Here is a 19321-nt window from a genome sequence, read left to right as displayed (position 1 = left end):
GTCACCGTTCTAAAAAACTCTAGATGCTACCCATCACTTTTCAGAGCGTAAAAGAGCGTTAAACATTATTATATAGGGGTGTCAAAGGGTGAGACGTTGGTAAATTGGTGGGCGTTAAAGGGGGGAAGAGAGAGCTATGCCAATCAAATGAAGCCACATGATTATGAGTAGCGTCTCATAGCTTCCACTACACATAGCCTAGGGGAATTGATCTAAATGTCCATATGACCCGTTAAAGTAAACAAAATGTTCATTTACAAACTTTTCTTATAATGTCAATCTTCAATCTCGTTGAATGTACACTTTTTAGTCATTAGCCTACGAGATTTTTAACCAATAAAATTCCACAAGGCGTCGTAAAGCCGTCGGGTTGTTGAGATATTTTTGAATTTTGACGTGATTTTCTTTTCCTTTGACACGCGGCTAATTTTGTTGGTTGAAATCTTGTTGGCTAATAATTAAAGAGCCCTCAACTAGATTGAGAATGTACATTACGAAAGAGAAAAAAAAACTTATCAATGAAATATAATAATTGTCAAGTGAACGTTTTGATCATTTTCTGTCGTCGAAAGATAAAATCAAGAAACATAAAGTAATTAAAGAAAAGAAATGCATACATACATGCATATTTATTTATAATTGTTTGATGAATGAAACGAAAAGTGGCATATGGAATTTAACATAATACAAAAAGAAAAGAAATGCATACATACATAGTCATAATAATAAACTCTTATTGTTATAGTTATAATATTTATTTATTATTACTTAGGCTAGGCAGCGGTAAAGCAAGCTATAATAATTATAATAATATATGAATATGATGTTGGTTTGGTGGCACACTCGTCGTTACCTTACCGGTGCTGCCGTCTTTCAACAAAACAAATAAACTGCCATCTGCATTCATTCCATTCTAATTCTTCTTCTTCTTCTTCTTCTTCTATATTTAATTATTATTATTATCTATCATCATATACCTTATCATTCGCCAGCCCACAAAACATAACAAAAGGTAAATTATTAAGATTTAATTTCATCATTCAATTCAAAAACCCACACCGGATTTATGCATGGGTTGAATAATTCATTCATTTTGGTTACTCTTTGTTTCTAATCCAAATTAATATTGGATCTTGTTTGAGTTTTCATCATTACTCGAACAAAATCAATTTTCTTATTAATTATTTGAATCTCACTTTCTTCTTAGTTTCTTTCTTTTAATGCATGTATATATTATATTTATATATGATCTTTGCTTAGTGTTTCGTCTCCAACTTTACTTATGGCCCCTAGATTAGATCATGCTTGCTTCATTAATAATCAATCATATTCTAAACTAATAATAATAATAATAATAGGTAAGTAAGTAATTAAGGTAGCAGCAGCAGCTAGTGCATTTGGAATTGGAATGGCGACCGTTTCCGATATCACCGTCTCTGCTGCCATTAACAGTCTATCTGCATTACTCTTTCTCGTGGCCTTTGCAATCCTACGTCTTCAGCCCATTAACGATCGAGTTTACTTCCCCAAATGGTATCTCAAAGGCATACGAGAAAATCCAAGCACTTCCGGACCTCTTGTAAAACACTTTGTCAATTTAGATGTTAGAATGTATCTAAGGTTCTTGAATTGGGTGCCTGCTGCTTTAAGGATGCCCGAACCCGAGCTTATAGATCATGCAGGCCTTGATTCTGCCGTCTACATTAGAATCTATCTTCTCGGGTTAGTAATATTCTTACCCTAAACGTACCGACTGCTTGCTTCACCTGTTTGTTAATGTTGATCACTAACTCTATGCAGATTGAAAATATTTGTTCCTATTGCTCTGCTTGCTTTTGGTGTGCTGTTACCTGTCAATTATACAGGCGGAAATTTCCAGACGATGAGCGCTAGTATGAAAGACTTGACATACGGCGAGATAGACAAGTTTTCAATATCCAATGTCCCCCCTGCATCTAAAAGGTCTGAACACGCAGTAACTTTTTCTAGTTGCAAGCATTTGAAACACTGACTCTGTCTTTATCAGGTTGATTGCACATATATTAATGGCATATGTCTTCTCATTCTGGACGTGTTACATTCTTTATAAGGAATACAAACATGTCACTGACATGAGACTGCATTTCCTTGCTTCTCAAAGCCGTCGTCCAGATCAGTTTACTGTAAGTTAATTTCGTATATGAATGTTGCTTCAAAATAATAAGTTTTGATTATTCTGTTTCTTGTTTAGGTTCTAGTGAGAAACGTCCCCTCGGACCCTGATGAGTCTGTTAGTGAACATGTTGATCATTTTTTCCGTGTTAATCACCCTGATCAATATTTTCTGCATAAGGTATGTTTCCAATATTTTGTATTTCATAATGAATAGTTCTTAAAAGTAATAGTTTTTATATATTGGTTTAAATTTCTTAGGTGGTGCACAATGCAAACAAGCTTGCAAAAATGGTGGAACAGAAAAAGGATTTGCAGAATCGGCTTATTTACTACACTAATAAGCACGAGAGGAAGCCCAATAAAAGGCCAACCACAAAGGTTTGAGTTTAAGCCGTTTCTAATACTCTCTTTAACTTTAGTTTGAGGTTTATAATTTCATGTTTAGTTATCTGTATAGACAGGTTTTTGGGCTCTTTGGGGAGAGAAGATCGATGCAATTGATTACTATACTGCAGAAATCGAAAAGCTGAGCAAAGAAGTGAGCATTCATCCTCAAAAATATATATAGATCATAACTTTTTTTAGTTCTTACATGAAATGATTTTGTAAAGTAGGAACTAGCAGAACGAGAGCGGGTGATTGATGACCCAAAATCCGTACTCCCGGCTGCATTTGTTTCGTTTAGATCACGATGGGGTGCGGCCGTCTGTGCTCAAACCCAACAAACAAGGAACCCGACCCGCTGGCTCACAGATTGGGCTCCTGAACCACGCGATGTTTACTGGAACAACTTAGCCATACCATTTGTGGAACTCAATTTGAGAAAGTTGATCATGGCCGTTGCTCTATTTGGTCTTACTTTCTGTTTCATGATCCCAATCGCCATTGTTCAAACTTTAGCCAACATCGAATCAATCGGGAAAGTTCTTCCCTTTTTGAAACCCCTTATCAACACGTAAGTAGAAACCCCGTCTTTATCAAATTTAGACCTGTTTTACTTTTTCTTAAATCTTGATTCCGTGATCATGTTGTAGACGATCCGTCAAGTCTTTCATTCAAGGGTTTCTTCCTGGGATAGTGTTGAAGATCTTTCTCCTTATTCTTCCAATGATTTTAATGGAAATGTCTAAAATAGAAGGTTATGTTGCATTTTCGGCTTTGGAAGCAAGATCGGCTGGAAAATATCATCTTTTTTTGCTAGTGAATGTGTTTTTTGGAAGCATTGTTACAGGAACCGCTCTTCAGCAACTTAAAGAATTCTTGAAACAGTCAGCATCCAAGTATGTTGTTATCCTTTTTCAGTTTCATGGCTAATAATGCTGGCCGACTTTCAACCCACTTGATTTAAAGAGCTTTTAAGTAAAAAAAGAATGCCCATTTGACATGTTGGGCTTTTAAAAAGTTTTAGTTTCTAAATCAAGCTATTTTTCATTTTGCTGCAGAATTCCAGAAACCGTGGGCGTGTCGATTCCAATGAAAGCAACGTTTTTTATTACATACATTATGGTTGATGGCTGGGCTGGTGTGGCTGCTGAGATCTTGAGAGTTGTTCCATTAGTTATTTATCACTTGAAGAATGTTTTCTTGGTGAAAACCGAAAAGGACAGAGATGAAGCAATGGATCCTGGCTCATTGCTATGGCCTATAACCGAGCCTCGTTTACAGTTGTACTTCTTACTTGGACTAGTGTACTCTACGGTCACTCCTATACTCCTCCCTTTCATAATCGTCTTCTTTGCTTTCGCCTATCTGGTTTTTCGTCATCAGGTAACATTATAGCTATCATTTTTAATTGCCTCGTTTAATTACCAGTGTGACAGACTAACGGTTGGATATATTATAAACATATGGTGTTTGTTAGGTGATCAATGTATACCACCAGAAGTATGAGAGTGCAGCATCATATTGGCCAGGTGTTCATCGGCGTATTTTAATAGGTTTGATGATTTCACAGATTACATTGTTAGGATTGCTGAGCACAAAAGAGGCAACAAACTCGACACCTTTTCTAGCCGCACTCCCTATCTTAACCTTCTGGTTCCATAGGTTCTGCAAGAACCGCTTCGAGTCTGCATTCAGGAAATTCCCATTACAGGTTATAAATCTCTTTATTCTATAATATATACCCGAGTGGAAAAGACAAAACTACCCTTTATGTTTTGACATTACTAGCTTGTTAACTAACAGGATGCAATGATCAAAGATACTCTAGAAAGGGCAACCGAGCCGCAATTCGACCTGAAAGCATATTTAAAAGATGCTTATATACATCCGGTTTTTAAAGGGGGAGAGGCTGAACTGATGGATGTTGATGATGAAGACGACGATGATCATTATAATTTAGTTCCTACAAAGAGGACTTCGCGTAGGGGAAGTCAACCTGGAACTCAGGAAGGTAGTCCTGAGGATCATAGAACGGGTATATATGTTGTTTAAACATTCATCATATCTTATTCTTTGTATAAATAAGTTTTAACTTTTGTGTGTTAGAGTCCAGTTCTTGATTTAGGAGCATGCATTTAAAATGTTTTCGTGTATTTGTCTTTTAGATTTAAAATGATAAGCGAGTGTATGCTACGAGTACTACATTTGTTAAAATGTTCTAGCATGATGATAACTGTATATCACATAAGAAAACTACTACTTTCGTGTTAAAATAATGGCGTGCTAAGCACCAAAACGGCTCCACATCGCCCTTGCACTCAGCCTTTGCCACTCTCACATCTAACGTGCCCCCCCCCCCCCCCCCCCCTCTCTCCTCACGCTCTCACATAAAATAAAGTGGGTTGGTTAGATTTTATTTTTTATTTTGATTAATAATAATAACATAAATATAACTATTCTTTTTAAAAAAAAACTCATTAAAAAAACTAAATATAATTAATATTAAAAAAAACTAACACTGTATTCTTGAATTTTTTATTTAAGGGATTGGAAAAAAAAATATAAGAAAATTTTTCATTTTTCATTATTGAGTTTTTTTCATTAAAAGAAAAAAAAGAGAATGAAAGGAAATGTTAAGCTTTTTTTCCTTCAAAATTTTCCTGCCAAATATGGTCGGATTGTGAAAGAAAGTTTATATCATATTACCATATTACCAATGGTACCTTATCTTAATTCTCTTTCCATGTTGCTATGAGGACATAATTGTAAAGTTACAAATTTTTTTCCTATCTTTTCCTTCCAATCTAATTCAAGAATGTAATAAACACTTTCTTTTCTTTTCTTTTATTTTAACTCGGGAATGTCTTTTATGTATATAATTTCTTTTCATTTCTTCCTCTATCCAATCTTATCATTTCTTTTCCTTGTATTTTAAACCCAAGAATGCGGTGTAAAAATAAATGATAAATGAAGAATGACGGACATTGACCCATACGTTTAATGGGTGTGGTTCAGGGAATGGTCCTACATGACCGAATGATCCTTCAAACAGGGGTTGAAGGAAAAGTTGAGTTGAGTTGAGTTGGCACCGAGGTTGAATGCTATCATTGAATTGATGCTCTATGCAGTCCCTAAATGGGGCGTCCTTAACCCATTCATGTTTGCCCATTAGTGTTGCTTGAGAAGATCTAAACTTCTGAACCCATTCATGTTTTATACCATTCAGTTATGTTCATGAGAAATTAAACTTAATTTGGTTTCTATGTCTTATTGTTTTATGTTGATCACCATACATAATTTATAAGCAAAGTTAAGAGAAAAAAAATGTGAAACTGTATTAGCATTAAAAATGTTTTCACTAAGTAATGTTTTCTACATTGTACTCTAGATAAGCGATCACTACTTAACTACAAGAAGAGATCAGGCTAAAACACCATTGATCGAGGTAGAGGATCGATTAAACACGATGTTTTCACTTGCAGATCAGATAACATGATCTTTTTGCATTTGTGTTGACCCAACAGCTAGCCATGGAACACCGAAATACCAACATTGTCACTAGTCTTCCAATGTATGTTTTGAGGAGCGGTAAAGATCATATGGGGCCCACAAGTGATCGACCATGCAGGGTTGTTACATACAATAATATGAATGTAATGTATACTTAATCGCCTACTGATTTTCTGATCAAAATATCACTTACACATAAGAATGTTAAGCTCACATACAACATATGCTTGTATGTGTTAAAAAATTTTGTATTAATAATATTTATTAGTTTGTATTACTAATAATCTAGCTATTAACGAGTCTAAAGAGTATAGATGAATGCAATATCGATACTATAAAGTATGTAGTTGAGAACTTGAACTTCGGTGGAATAGGAAATGAGTTTCTCCCACATTGGTAGAATGATAAACTTGTGAGCTCCTTATAATTATAAGGAGGAGGGCTCACAAAATTCTATTCTTATGTGACTACACGCACTTGTGGAGCACCCAGCGCGCATGAGCTCAGGTCATTGGTGTAATGTAACGTTTTGATGGCGCACTTCCCACTTGGTATTTTTGGTCACGACTGTCATGCACCAAAGATAGTTTAGTTCGTTTCCAACTTTCATGATCCCTAACTCGCGTTGCAAATATGGTTCGGGTGCTAGGGTAATCCCGGCAGTACATACTGCTTCGGCTATTGTACCCTGGGAAACAGACGGGCTCACGGAGGTGGCTTGAAATCTGTTTTAAGATACCTATATTTAACAAAAATCCTAAGCCACAACCAGAAACTTTTGTTTAGTTTTGCAGATAGCTTCGGCTGGTAAAGACGGATCCACCAGCCATACAAGAAGACATGACTCACAGGTGATGTTCGGGTCGCGGTCAACACGAGCTAGATAATGTGAGTGCGGTTCCGGTGCGGTTTCAACAAGATGATCAGTGTGGCTCCGGTGCGGTTTCAACTCGTTGAAGATTGCTCAAGACTTTGATATTTGATCACATGTAAAGGACTTCGGTATGAATGAAGTCATAAGTTTATATCGTGTTTTTAATTATTCTTGTTTAGATGTGTACACGATATATGTACAACGAATTCCTACATATACAAAAAGAGTTTTTTTTTTTTGTTTTATTAATATAATCGTGATCCACGCCCTACAATTTATTTACAATTTATTTATAGGATTTTCTTTTATACGGTTTGTTCTCTCTTAATAGCATGTTACCAAAGGTATTCTGCTATTCTAGACTAGCTATTAGTATGTAATAATAGTTAAGCTTTCTAGTACACTGATGTGTGAAATAGCAGTTTTAACAAAACAAAAAGAATAATAGATATTAAGCTATCATTATTTTTAATTTAAATGTATATCTTGAAAGGTTGGATTTATTTTATTTCTGTCTATAAAACTAGCAATGAGATTGACGTTCAAATTAATAAAGTAAAACCAACAATGTTTGGGAAATTATAATAATTGTTGTATCTTTTATGTGGTTGTTGACTCTTTTTGTTTAATCTTTAAATAAATTTGCCTAAATAACTTTAAATATAAACCACTTTATTTTATATTCAATTAAAGAAAATATTCCATAGGTTCCTGCTATTTCTAGGCTATATATGTAATCATATCTTATATTTTTCAAGTAACAATATTCTAAGAACACAAAGTGCTTTTACCCCAATGATATCAAAATGGTTATTAAGCTTGATCTATCATTCTCTTCTAAATTACGAGTACATTAGACAAAAGTATTATATATATATATATATACATCGCTAAATAAAAAAATGTGTTCTTTGAATTATCTTGAACATTTAATGATCATTAATGCCATTATAATAAGCAAAATAAGTATATTTACTTTTTTCAATACTTGTAATAATTTAAGTCACTAATTAATAATAATATTTACATCATTAATGGATTAATATTTATAATGTCATCCGTTCCAAAAAAATAAAAATATTATCAGCATATGTATATATTGATGTTTTAAAAAAAATTGTATTTAATTAATTGACTCAAATATGTCAATATTTCGAGGGGATTATTATTATTATTATATTAACTCGAGTTAAAACAATATATTCTGATTAAATTTAAGCAATAAGGTAACCTAAATACAATAAATTCGCTTAATTTTTTTTTTCTTTTTAATTTTTCATTTTTCTCTTTTTAATAATTTTTTTCTTCATTTTAAACAATTAAATACCAGCATAAATATATTATTTTTTTGTATAAATTTATTGCATTGGTTATCAATATTAGTTTTTATAAGTAACCAATTTTCACATTGATTTTGAATAATGATTGCAAATATTAAGGTTTTATTATAAATGATATTATTGGAGGAAGAGACAAGATTAACTTAAATTTAAAATTTCAATAAACTTTTACTTACTAACTATATATATGATTGTTTACTAAATTACAAGTTTTTTCTTTCAAAACCTTAAAAGACAAATTCACTATTGATGTATTCTCAGTGTTTATATTAATTTAAACGAGCCGGTTTCTTTAACTGGTCAAGGTATCAAACATGGTTAAGGTCAAAATAGTTTATGATTAGAATGAGTTCGGTCACGGGTTGGTTTAAAAAGTAACCATTTACAACTTCATTTTTTAATTGATTATTTAATCAACTCATCGTTTATGTTAAGTTCATCATCATAAAAATTCAAAAAAAATATAAATACTAGATTACATGTTTTGGTTTTCAGGTTGATAAGACAACTTCTTATCTTTGGCATACAAATGTTAGACATTAGCACACTGTTAATCAGATGACAAATTAACTTTGTATATCCTTCTATTATTGAAGTTTTCAAAAATATATAATTCGTGAGTGAATGAGTTATACTTGCACCAAAAAATGAGGTCGTTCAAAAAATTAGCAAACGTTTGTTATCCATGTTTTTTGGAGATGAACATATTACCATTTTTTAGTAAAATGATACGTTACAAGAAAGTATTAGTTTTCTGATGTTTTAAATGGCCTCAAAATCTAAGGTTGTCAAGTCATAGGTTAGTCCTAAAGCCGATATTGAAGTGATGTTACTTAAAATAAAAAAAAAAAGCTAGAAAATTGGTCTATGCAATGAAATTAAACTACGTATGAAAATACAATATGATAGCCGTGCTATAAAAGTCGAAATCATATCCATAATTAATATTGGAACACATACTTTTATTCGTAAAAAAAATCCTACACCTTTAGATAAAATAATCAATTTCAAAGAATGAAATTTCACTTTATTTTTGTATTGCAAAGACAATTAATAAAAACTAAATTCAATCTTTAGACAATTTATTTTAGCTTATGGTCAGTTATGTGTTGGATTATTTAGAGTTTAAAGCAGAAACAATGTGAAACTACTAAGTTTCGATATATAAAATAAAGTTACAAATAAAACTACAAATACTGTGTACAAAGAAATATTTTGAAATTTATGAATTTTGTAACAACTTTTTATTTTCATATTGTGTGTTGTGTAATTTATTCTACCATATTAAAAATATCTTTTGTATTTTACATTATGTTATTATTTAAATAAATTTATTTATTTTAACGGCACACGGGTAACTTATAAATAAATGAAATTGGTCCTCCAATACAGAACCCTCTTCTTCTTCTTCTTCCATTCAGTCTAATATTAATATTAATGCTGCTTCTTCTTGTTATTGTTCTCCAAGAAGAAGAAGAAGAAGTTGTGTTGTAAATCTCATCATTATATCATCAACGGAGGAGGAGTTGAGTTGGGTTTTGTTTTGTTTACAATTCACATCGACCATCATCACTCACGGGTAGGTATGCTTCTTCAATTTCTTAATTTCTTAATTGCTGCTGCTGCTGCTACTGCTATTTATCATTTCATTATAATCTAATGTACTATAAGAAGATGATTATGATTATGATTATGTTTATCATTGCTTTTTATCTATGCACACCAACTGTTTGTTTTATTTACTCAACCAAACCAAACTTTCTTTTGTTTCTTATTTCATTCTTTTTTTACTTTCCATATAAATTCTTTAACTTTTAGCCTTTTAATATGCAGAATTTTAAGTTATGGCTCGGGATTCCGGTTGGGATTGTGAAGCTGTAGTTGACCTTTCTAAACTCTTTTCTAAAAACTTACATACATGTTTTCAAACCGCTCTCAAAAAGATCACTGACACTGGTTACAGCAAGGAGACCGCTGAGGACACCCTTTTGAAATGTGGTCCTTTTTATGGCCTCAAAGACATGGTCTCATGTATACTGGACCGCGCTCTCGATGCTCTTGAAAGGAGAAGATGTCATACATGGTGGAGTATATGATGCTGGAGATGGTGACTATAATAAGATATGTTAAACCGTATCTATCTGTTCATCAAGCAATGTGGACTCTTTTGATATGTGATTTGAATATACTCATTGCAACTGTCGCTGAAATTGACCCTAACAAGTTCTTGGTACGTGATTTTAAACCCGCCCGACTGGAGCCCGCATCTTCAAAACCCCAAATTGAAACGGAAATCCCGTCTCATGATCAAGAATCCGTACCCGTAAATGTTTCCAAACCCGAGGAAAAATGCCGATGCTGTCAAAAATGGTGCTCGCCGAACAAAAGAGACGCTCTTCGACATAAAGCGTTTTCTTTTGAAAAGAAACTTATGGGACAGATGTCAAAAAAGGCCCTAAAGGCAAAGTTTGCTAGCTTGGGAAATATGTGTTTAGACAATCAACAGTCACCATCCGGGCCGTCTTCTGGAAGCAAGAAAGACCCGAAATTACCAAAAGTCACGGCACCAAAACCCGAACCCGAACCTTGTACAACTGCCGCTTATTATTTGGCGGGAATCCCGTTTGATGAGTTGAAGGGCGTGCATGTGCCACAAGATGACAAAGATAAAATCATACTGGCTGCAGTTGGTCGACTTCAATCATTGCAGAAAGAAGTTAGAAGTTGGGAGGATTGGGCCAGTGTGAAGGTGATGCAAGTAGCTAAGAGGCTTAGTCAAGACGGGCCCGAAATAAAAAGACTGAAAGCAGAAAAGTCGGATTCACAAAATTCAAAGAAAGATGAAGAGGGTACAAACAAGAAGCTCTCAGAATTGACAGCTGCGCTGACTGATACTGACTGCCAGTTTAAGATGTCTAATGCAACCATTGCTAGGCTGGAGTCTGAAAATTCAGCCTTGAAACATGAGAAGGAAATAGCCGAAAAACAAACCCTGATTGAAGCTAAAAGTTTGGAGGAAGCTCTGTGTAAAGAGTGAGAAGCTTTGAAGAAGTCCGAATTGTGTGGGCCTGAAAAGAATTTACTGGAGGAGGATCTTAAATCACTGAAACGGGAAGTGGGTCCGAAGCAACGGGAGCTTGAGAAGGCTAAACATCTTCTTAAAGAGACCGAGGTACATTTGTTTTTTCCTACCGCTTAACTTAATGAATAAGATGTTAAACTAACTCAAAATTGATAATTTTCAGGCAAGATTAGCAAGGGAAGAAGAAGAAGCAGGTAAGTTTCATGAACAGGCTGAAGCAATAAGAAATGAAAGAGAACGACTACAGGCATTGGCAGATGCAGGTGATGAGAGGGCTATAAAAAAGGTTGGCAAAGAGTTGAAAGAATTTGAAACTGAAATCAAAAGAATTCAGTATGAGATTGCTGCACTGAACTTAGAAGCAGAAACCAAGAAAATTGCAGTGTTAACAGGCATGAGCTGGGAGCTTTCTGAAGGGATGTCACCGTCTGAATGTTCTAGAAGCAGTTTCACACATCACGAGTGTGTGATGTGTTTGACTGAGGAAACGAGCGTGCTTTTTGTTCCATGTGGTCATCAAGTTTTGTGTGGTGAATGCAATCTGGTCCATGAAGATAATGGAATGAAGGAGTGTCCGTCTTGCAGGACTCCAATTCAGAAGAGGATCAACTGCTTGTTTGCTGCTAAAACCGTCAAGATTTAATGCTAGTGATTGACTTGTTTTGAGTGTTGGTTATGTTGCCTCTTTTGGCAAGAGGGTGTTGTTATGGCACACCTTAAAGAAATAGATAGACAGTTGGTTTAGGGGTATGGCAGACAGAGGTTAACTACTGCCTAATTAAGATAGCTAACAGAAACCTGTACATTTAGAACCTTGGTATTTATATGAAGCCCCTAAGATTTTGTTTATGTTTAATCACTTGTCTCTTTTACATCTAAAATTGTTTATTGGTGATCAACGTATTGTGGTTTGTTATCCAGTTCTTTAACCTAAAAGTCCGAAAAACATTATTCTTGGCAAAAGGTTTAGTGAAGTGAACACTTCTGATTGGAGTCTTGCAAGAAACGCATTCTTCTAATGGATCACACTGTTTGGGACTGTTTAGTAACGGCTGCAAATTTCTTGGTTAAGTTCAATATATAATAAAAAAGCAAGTGGGAAAGTTGGACATTTCCAACTTTGGCCACCAAAACTTTTCAACTTGCATTTTAAACTTTTTGTGGCCAAAGTTGTATGTTTCAAACTTCTACGCTTGCCTTTTAATATATTAATTAATTAATTTAAGTTGTTCCATCTCTTGTATATATTTAATACTAGGAATGAATGTTTTTCTTGTGATTATCAGTTTGTAAACACCATTTATAAATTATAATTAAATAGTATGAGTTAAAAACTTAAAACCAAAATGCAAAGCATAAAGCTAGGATGAATGGATGATGATTTCGATGCGGTCTAACAAAGTTTACGGCCTTTTGTGTTCAGTCTTAGTCGTTGGTCTTTTGTTAATCGTGTTCTTAGAGATATTTGACAAAGACATCATATAATATATATAGTTGGTGTAATAAAACAAAAGGATTAGGCAACTGAAGTTTGTGTTCGTCATTGTCTCCTTATTGTGCTTGTTTGAACTTTACAAACAATACAAAACAAGTTTATTACGAATAACCAAACATATATATTTTTATGTCATTATGATGTGTATGTTTAAAACATAGAATATTGAATTAACCCTTAGCTAAAATTTAGCTTAGAGATTAATGTCATAAAACTTTTACATAGAAAATAACTACAATGTAAATATATATATCGGGTGTACGTACTATCTAGCTAGATATATTGTGAACAAAAAGGTTTGATTTTTGTGGTGTTAATAATGGCAAAACTCAAAGTAAGTTTGCCGTTCCTCATCGTCAACGTTTCATATGTAAGCAAGTTTTTTTTTCCGGTTATATGTCTTAACTTCCTTAAATAGAAGATTCATAAAACTAACTTAGGTGGTGAAAATTATTATACTTGTATAAATTACATGGATCGTTCTTGTGATTAAAGTATACATGTCTTTTTTTATGTGCTTTACTAATAGAGTTATAATCCGAATTTGTTGATATTATTGTTACACAAATTTTTTATGTGCTTTACTTGTTTTTCAGTTTATTTGAAAACTTGTTATAGTTCCATGTGTCATTTAGTTTTTCTAACAAAAAAATAGCGAGTTTTTTTTTTCATTTGTGTTATTTATGATCTAATAATTGTATATGTATTAATTACATGTTCTTTTTGTTTTGAATTTGATTAGGCCGGGGGAGAAGGATCTTTAACGCGAGCTCGTAAGTATTCATTCTCAATGTAAAAAATTGTTGTTAATTAAGGTAACCGAAATTAGATCTAAAATTAAGATGATATGGATTATACAGAATGCCCGCATGCATGTGAAATCCGTTGTTCTAAAACGCACCATCGTGGAAATTGTCTAGATACATGTAATAGTTGTTGTCGAGCATGCTTATGCGTTCCTTCAGGCGTTGTTGGGCATAAAGATGAATGTCCTTGTTACAGAGATCGAAAACACGAGATGGTAAACCTAAATGCCCATAACCCATATTTAGGGTCATTGGGATTTAAGATGGTATCCATTAAATTTCTTCTGTTTATTAGCACATTTCAAGCTATTCTCGTAGTTGTCTATGATTACACATTCACAAATAATTGTATTTATATATGCAGTACAAACCTACAATGAATGAGATATAAATGCTTGAAGTTGTGTGGTCAGAAAAGACAGCTTGTGAGAGTGGACCAGTACTCGTGCATGAACCATTCCGGTCAACGGTCTTCAACTAATGTCATTATGTATATGATGTCTTATTAAACTTAGTACTGATATTGGTTGGAGCCCTTTCTTCAGTGAAGAAGGGTCCCTCCAAAAATAGGCGTATGCCACTTAGCGCAACAAGCACACGGTATTCTTTAGTAAAAGGCGAAAGAATAGTTCGCTTTGTGCTCACTGCGTGGCTGCGTGCCATACAACCCCTTACCAGCTTACATTAAATAATCAGTTTCACTCCTATGCTTTCTCTAACCAAGCGATGTGGGATGCCTGTTATGATATGATATCCTTTTTGTAAGGTTTCATATTGTGACTTCTATATTTGGGACATTATTATAATTTACTTAATAATCTTTGTTAACTGTTATATCATAATATTGAGAGATGTCACTCATTTTAACCAAAAAGAGGAAGAGTAATAGCATATTTCTGAGTTCAAAAATCTTTATCATCAAAACCGATTCTTGGTGAGGCCTCCGAGTCTTGACACGTATTCTATTAACCGTGAAGCATTATCGCTCTTGCATGAACAAACCGTGCATGTATAACCCCTTAGGAATGTTCACCAGCTTAAAGTATATCCGGTTATACTAAAATGATTTTTAAACAGAAAAATCCTTAACCGTAGTTTGTAGGAAACTCTTTTGAACAACATAAATTTTAATCTTTTAAACGGCTATACAATCTTTAAGAACTATATACAACCTTGGCACCTTGCAATAATCAAGAACAATGAATGATACTATTTGATAGTTGCACTTGGTAAAGGTATAAAAAGGTATGTAAAAATGACGCATTTAACTGTGACTTTTTAGCAACAAGCTTACTAGTAAATTATTAAACATTGCCAACTCTTAACACGCATTAGCGTTTTCTACTGCATCTTGACAATTGATACGCTCAACCTATAAAAAAATAGTAAAATACAAGTACTTATACAATCTTTTATTAATATTTAAAAGAATATAAGATTAATGTTTATAACTTATGTTATGTTCAACCAACAGGAAAGAAAAAGAAAAAAAGAAAAGTTGTGGTCTATCTAGGATTGTGCTGTAGAACAAGTAAGTTTGCTGGAATCCCACAGCACTCTCTTTACACCAGTAATCTGCTCAGAATGGCCAAACGACGTGCCAGTAGCATCACACGGGTGTGGAAGGTTTGACCACTTATCCACCTTAAGATAAGTAACATCCACAACACACAACCCAGATTCATCAAGATTGGTGCCACACTATGAGCCGCTTGCTTGGTGCACACAACCCTTACCAATATCCTCTCCTTGACCATCTGTAAGCCCCACCATTTGCCCTGGCTCGTGAATCCCTTGGGGTTGGGTAGTAGATGGGGTCGGGTCAAAGAACTCCTCAGGGTCAGCATCGGTTCCTGAGCCACCTTGTTTGTCATTGTTGTCACCCCCAGAAGGTGCACAGATGTCCTTGGCAGCTGCACGTGCTAGTTTGGCCTTACGGTTGTTCAACCTGTTGACAACAATCATATAAGAAACAACAGTAAAACAAGTGAAGGTATGCATATTTACCAATTCTTCAGCTGTGAGGGAGATAACTCCAAACCCTGCAAAATCAAATTAGGAAACTTCAACTATTACTTCAGACAATTGTGAAGCTTTTTTCCCAAGTTAAAAAATGTGAATCTTTACATACATGAAGACTAATTTTTTCAGCCCAAAATTGTACTGAGGCCGATTTTCTCTGCATATCAGGCTCGTTCTGTAATGCCTGTTCGATCATGCTTATTTGTGTGTGATTCATTATGTTGCGTTTCCTTTTTCTAAACTGCTTTTCATCACTCTGCACATTTTTAAAACTCTGATCTCATCATTGATTGTTGGAAAAATCCAAATATTTTATTTTTTAAAACAAAATTCTTTACCCGCATTGTGTTTGGATCTAATCCATTGGTTTCGACATTCTGAGCATCTCCATCACTCTCGTGAACACCCCTAGCATGAAAAATTTGAGGTACATCTGTCCTCTGGTCTTCATTTCCATGGATATTTAACTGGTTTGCTTCTTCCAAAGGCGTATTGTCATACAGGCCCTTGTTCCCACATGCATCTGGAGATTCTTGACCTCTACCATTGGCCTCCTACACAATGAGGTCTAGATTTTATTACATTCGTCGTCTGAACTAAATGTGACCGTTATTACAAACATTAAAACTCGCCAAAAAATATAGACAAGTAATGAAGACTTTACTGTAACTCGGTCGATACTAAATTCCTGAGTAATTAGTGGCTCCAACTGTGTAATGAAAACCCTATAGAAACCAAATATATATGAAATGAAAATAGGTCGATTTAGGTTAAAATGGATTGTGATTACCAAATAATTAATAATTTATGTAAGCTACAAGCTAAGGAAGAAAATTTGAATTTACCTAAACAGCTGTAAATCATCTTGATTTAGGAATGCAGGAATTAAAGATTCCGCATGAATGAACAGAGAACCTGCACACATAAAGAACTTTTATCATGTAAAGCAAAAGCATATGTTTTTAATAAACTAGAAGAGCTATTGAAACAATTGATACGCAGATTTTGGGTAATGATAGCCGCTCGTTCAGTTCTAGAATCATCTCGAACTCCATATGGTAAATGAGGAAGTTCCTTCTGTAAGCACTGCAGGAATGTGTTAAGGAAGAGATCCTTCTCCTCTGTGAAAAGAAATAGAAAATAGCTTCGTTAAGAACACACACTGGATACCAAGTTTAGCAGTATGGGTCGCAACACGTGTTCAGGTTGTGAGGGTTATACCTGCAAATTTTCTGGTCATTTTATCCAAATTTTGTAAGTAGTTAACACGTTAAACATGATTACATGTTATTACAATAAAAATCAAACTCTACAAAAACGATAGGCAAAGAGTATTTAAAATAAGTTTGGACGACTATGAACCTGCTCGACCCATTACACCAACTAAACTTTTCTACCTAGCCCATTAGGATAAAATCATAACCAAATCAACCCATTCATGATTCATCGTGTATGGGCCAAAAGTGTGATCATTACTAATATCCCATGCAGAAAACAAATGGTTAAAGTATTCACCTTTACATATATCAGGAATAAAACAAGTGAGGTTTGCCACGACTTTAACCAGTAAAGACGTTCTTTGAAATGCATACGAAGTCCGAGGAACACGACATGCATTGAAAGTGGATTCTGGAACATCTGATGGTGTAAGCACACCCAAAACCCATCCAGATGCTGCTAAAGAATCAAAATCAATAGTAGCATCTTCTTCAGAAGGCCTAGATTCAGAAGAGCACCAACTAGACAAGAAATCCGCATGTGGTTGCAAAAATATAGTGGTCAAAACTTCAGTCTGCATAGAATAAGGGCAATAAATGAATTGTGGATCAAAATATGAATCAAATTAACATGCAGTTGTAAAAAGCTTACAAATTTCAGGGTGATGTAAGATCTAAAATTAGAATCATCAGAAAGAATATCTGTCAATCGCATTGCATTGAGTTGCAGAAGTCCCCTTGGATAGATTTTGTCTAAGGAAGTAACAAGCCCATTCAGATCTCCCCTAAACATGGTCCTCAGCAATTCAAGAACCTATTAATAATCGCCAGTAAAACAGTGAGCACATAATGCATGGAACCTTGATACGAGACTAGAAAAAGGTGCAAGGGTAACTAGTTGCTAGATAAACAAACTTTGATCTTCATATATATGAATGGGACCTGGGATACAGTAGACTTTGCTAAATTCAAACCCTTCGTAGTGCTGGCAACCGCATCCAAGAAAGAGACACTTTCTACTTCACAAAGATGCAGCAGCTGCATAAAGAGTAATGGCATATATTAACGAAACGATTAATATATAAACACAGGTGAAATCCATAAAGCACGGTTCATAAAAAGATCTTACAATAGATAAGATTTTTGATTTCAGTCTAGAAACCACAGCCATTAGATAAGAGTCTTCACAAAATGGCAGCTTCATGATGTCATGAGCCAATAAAAGAATTCCACCTTCTTCACATAGATCCTGAAGAAAACAACAGCATCACATATGTATTCCAACATAACAAGAACCTAAAAGGGGATACTTGTAGCAGTTTTATACGAATAGATATACATATTTAATTAGTGGAAAACCTTATTCTTAACGAGACGCTCTCTAAAGAACCTTTGTTGGCAAAGCGACTGAAGAAACTGTAGAGATGCCTCACAATGCTGGCACAGACGGTTGACTTCAGTAAGATCTGACTGCATTCCAGTCAGCCTCACTTGAAGAAACTGAATGTGTCTATGAACAGCAGAAAATGCTCCAAACACAAATATATCAACCTGTCACGCAATCGTTGACCATAGTTTTAGAATACTTTTTCAACAGAACAGCTTATTGCTGGACCTGAATACTTTAAAGATGTATTCTACAATAACATGTCACCTTAGGGTGTGCAAGCAGAACTTGAGCGAGCTCGTTCCATTGTGAAGAAACAAATGCTGTTAACAGATATAGACTGCAGGTCAACAGTGCTGAATGCAGTAGAACCAGCTGACTGTCCTGAGTCAACAAAGATACGTGTCAATGCAGGACAATATATATAAAATTCAGAGCCAAAATTATGTAAACCATAGAACTACATTAACCTGTGTAAATCCACTAAGAACCAGCATGATGAAAAAAATCAAATCAAACATCTGTTCAGATATTTTCACATCCTCAAGCAAAACCTGTATCGCGTAAAACAGTCAATAAATGAAAACTATAAAAAATAAATAAACAAACAAATGCATTCACCTGCTCAAGCCTGGAATTGCGCGGTGCAAGATCGCACAAGGCATGCAAAAGTCTAATCCCAGCTAACAAATATCTGAAAAGCTCTTGGTCTCGTTTGGATTCCAAAAGCTTTGCGTTTAGGTGCCACGTCAAATGTCGTGCTAGGGTTTCCAAATTAATCTGAAATATGAATATTAATTAACGCAAAAACTTGCCAAAAATGAAAATGATGCAACGACCGAACCTGTTTGGATGATCCAATATTAGTGGTAGTCCAGTGAATAATATGATCATTATTATTATTATTATCAGCGGCATCCCTGATTAAGTTGGTAAGCTCCTGAGAAGTGAATACATGTAACTCGTTGACAGCTGAAACCAAGTCAATAGGAGGCTGCTGCTGCATACAAAAGCAATTATAATTATAATTAATTAATAAGATGAGTATTA

The 19321-nt window shown here is 34.5% G+C and overlaps 2 protein-coding genes, 1 non-coding gene and 1 pseudogene across 4 annotated transcripts; 2 read left to right on the top strand and 2 right to left on the bottom strand.

Annotated features, from left to right (window-relative positions):
• The first annotated feature begins 1403 nt into the window (after positions 1–1403).
• On the top strand, positions 1404–4769 carry LOC143532553 (hyperosmolality-gated Ca2+ permeable channel 1.7-like). Its single transcript, XM_077027578.1, has 11 exons — positions 1404–1722; positions 1801–1962; positions 2027–2162; positions 2231–2332; positions 2413–2532; positions 2612–2692; positions 2769–3109; positions 3189–3434; positions 3597–3921; positions 4016–4249; positions 4342–4769. The coding sequence occupies exons 1-11, from the start codon at positions 1409–1411 to the stop codon at positions 4588–4590; spliced, it is 2310 nt and encodes a 769-aa protein (XP_076883693.1). The 5' UTR covers positions 1404–1408; the 3' UTR covers positions 4591–4769.
• Positions 4770–9689: 4920 nt separating this feature from the next.
• On the top strand, positions 9690–12309 carry LOC143532526 (putative E3 ubiquitin-protein ligase RF298; annotated as a pseudogene). The gene is made up of 2 exons (XR_013135192.1): positions 9690–9841; positions 10096–12309. The product of XR_013135192.1 is annotated as a putative E3 ubiquitin-protein ligase RF298 (transcript).
• A 1872-nt stretch (positions 12310–14181) lies between these two features.
• LOC143532554 (U5 spliceosomal RNA) lies at positions 14182–14299 on the bottom strand. The gene has a single exon (XR_013135196.1). It is a non-coding gene; the product is annotated as a U5 spliceosomal RNA (small nuclear RNA).
• A 724-nt stretch (positions 14300–15023) lies between these two features.
• On the bottom strand, positions 15024–19321 carry LOC143532552 (nodulin homeobox-like). Its single transcript, XM_077027577.1, has 16 exons — positions 19116–19321; positions 18893–19051; positions 18742–18825; positions 18539–18655; positions 18244–18435; positions 18014–18133; positions 17827–17922; positions 17537–17698; positions 17183–17459; positions 16666–16788; positions 16513–16582; positions 16314–16392; positions 16006–16221; positions 15777–15923; positions 15653–15687; positions 15024–15593 (listed from the first exon to the last, which is right to left on the bottom strand). Exons 1-16 carry the CDS (start codon positions 19275–19277, stop codon positions 15347–15349), a joined length of 2286 nt encoding a protein of 761 aa, XP_076883692.1. The 5' UTR covers positions 19278–19321; the 3' UTR covers positions 15024–15346.

The sequence above is a fragment of the Bidens hawaiensis genome, unplaced genomic scaffold (assembly GCF_021521415.1).
Source record: "Bidens hawaiensis isolate Kalapana, Puna unplaced genomic scaffold, B.hawaiensis_p1.1 tig00009451_1, whole genome shotgun sequence".
NCBI lineage: Eukaryota > Viridiplantae > Streptophyta > Magnoliopsida > Asterales > Asteraceae > Bidens > Bidens hawaiensis.
Note: the sequence above shows the minus strand (reverse complement) of the source record. Positions and strands in the feature narration are given on the sequence as shown.

Coding starts and splice junctions, on each gene's coding strand:
- LOC143532553 (XM_077027578.1), top strand. CDS start 1,409: ATGGCGACCGTTTCCGATATCACCGTCTCTGCTGCCATTAACAGTCTA. Junction 1,723..1,800: donor ATTAGAATCTATCTTCTCGG/GTTAGTAATATT, acceptor AACTCTATGCAG/ATTGAAAATATTTGTTCCTA. Junction 4,250..4,341: donor TCAGGAAATTCCCATTACAG/GTTATAAATCTC, acceptor GTTAACTAACAG/GATGCAATGATCAAAGATAC.
- LOC143532552 (XM_077027577.1), bottom strand. CDS start 19,277: ATGCAGCAGCAGCCTCCTATTGACTTGGTTTCAGCTGTCAACGAGTTA. Junction 17,923..18,013: donor AATCAAAAATCTTATCTATT/GTAAGATCTTTT, acceptor CTCTTTATGCAG/CTGCTGCATCTTTGTGAAGT. Junction 15,924..16,005: donor TAGATCCAAACACAATGCGG/GTAAAGAATTTT, acceptor AAAAATGTGCAG/AGTGATGAAAAGCAGTTTAG.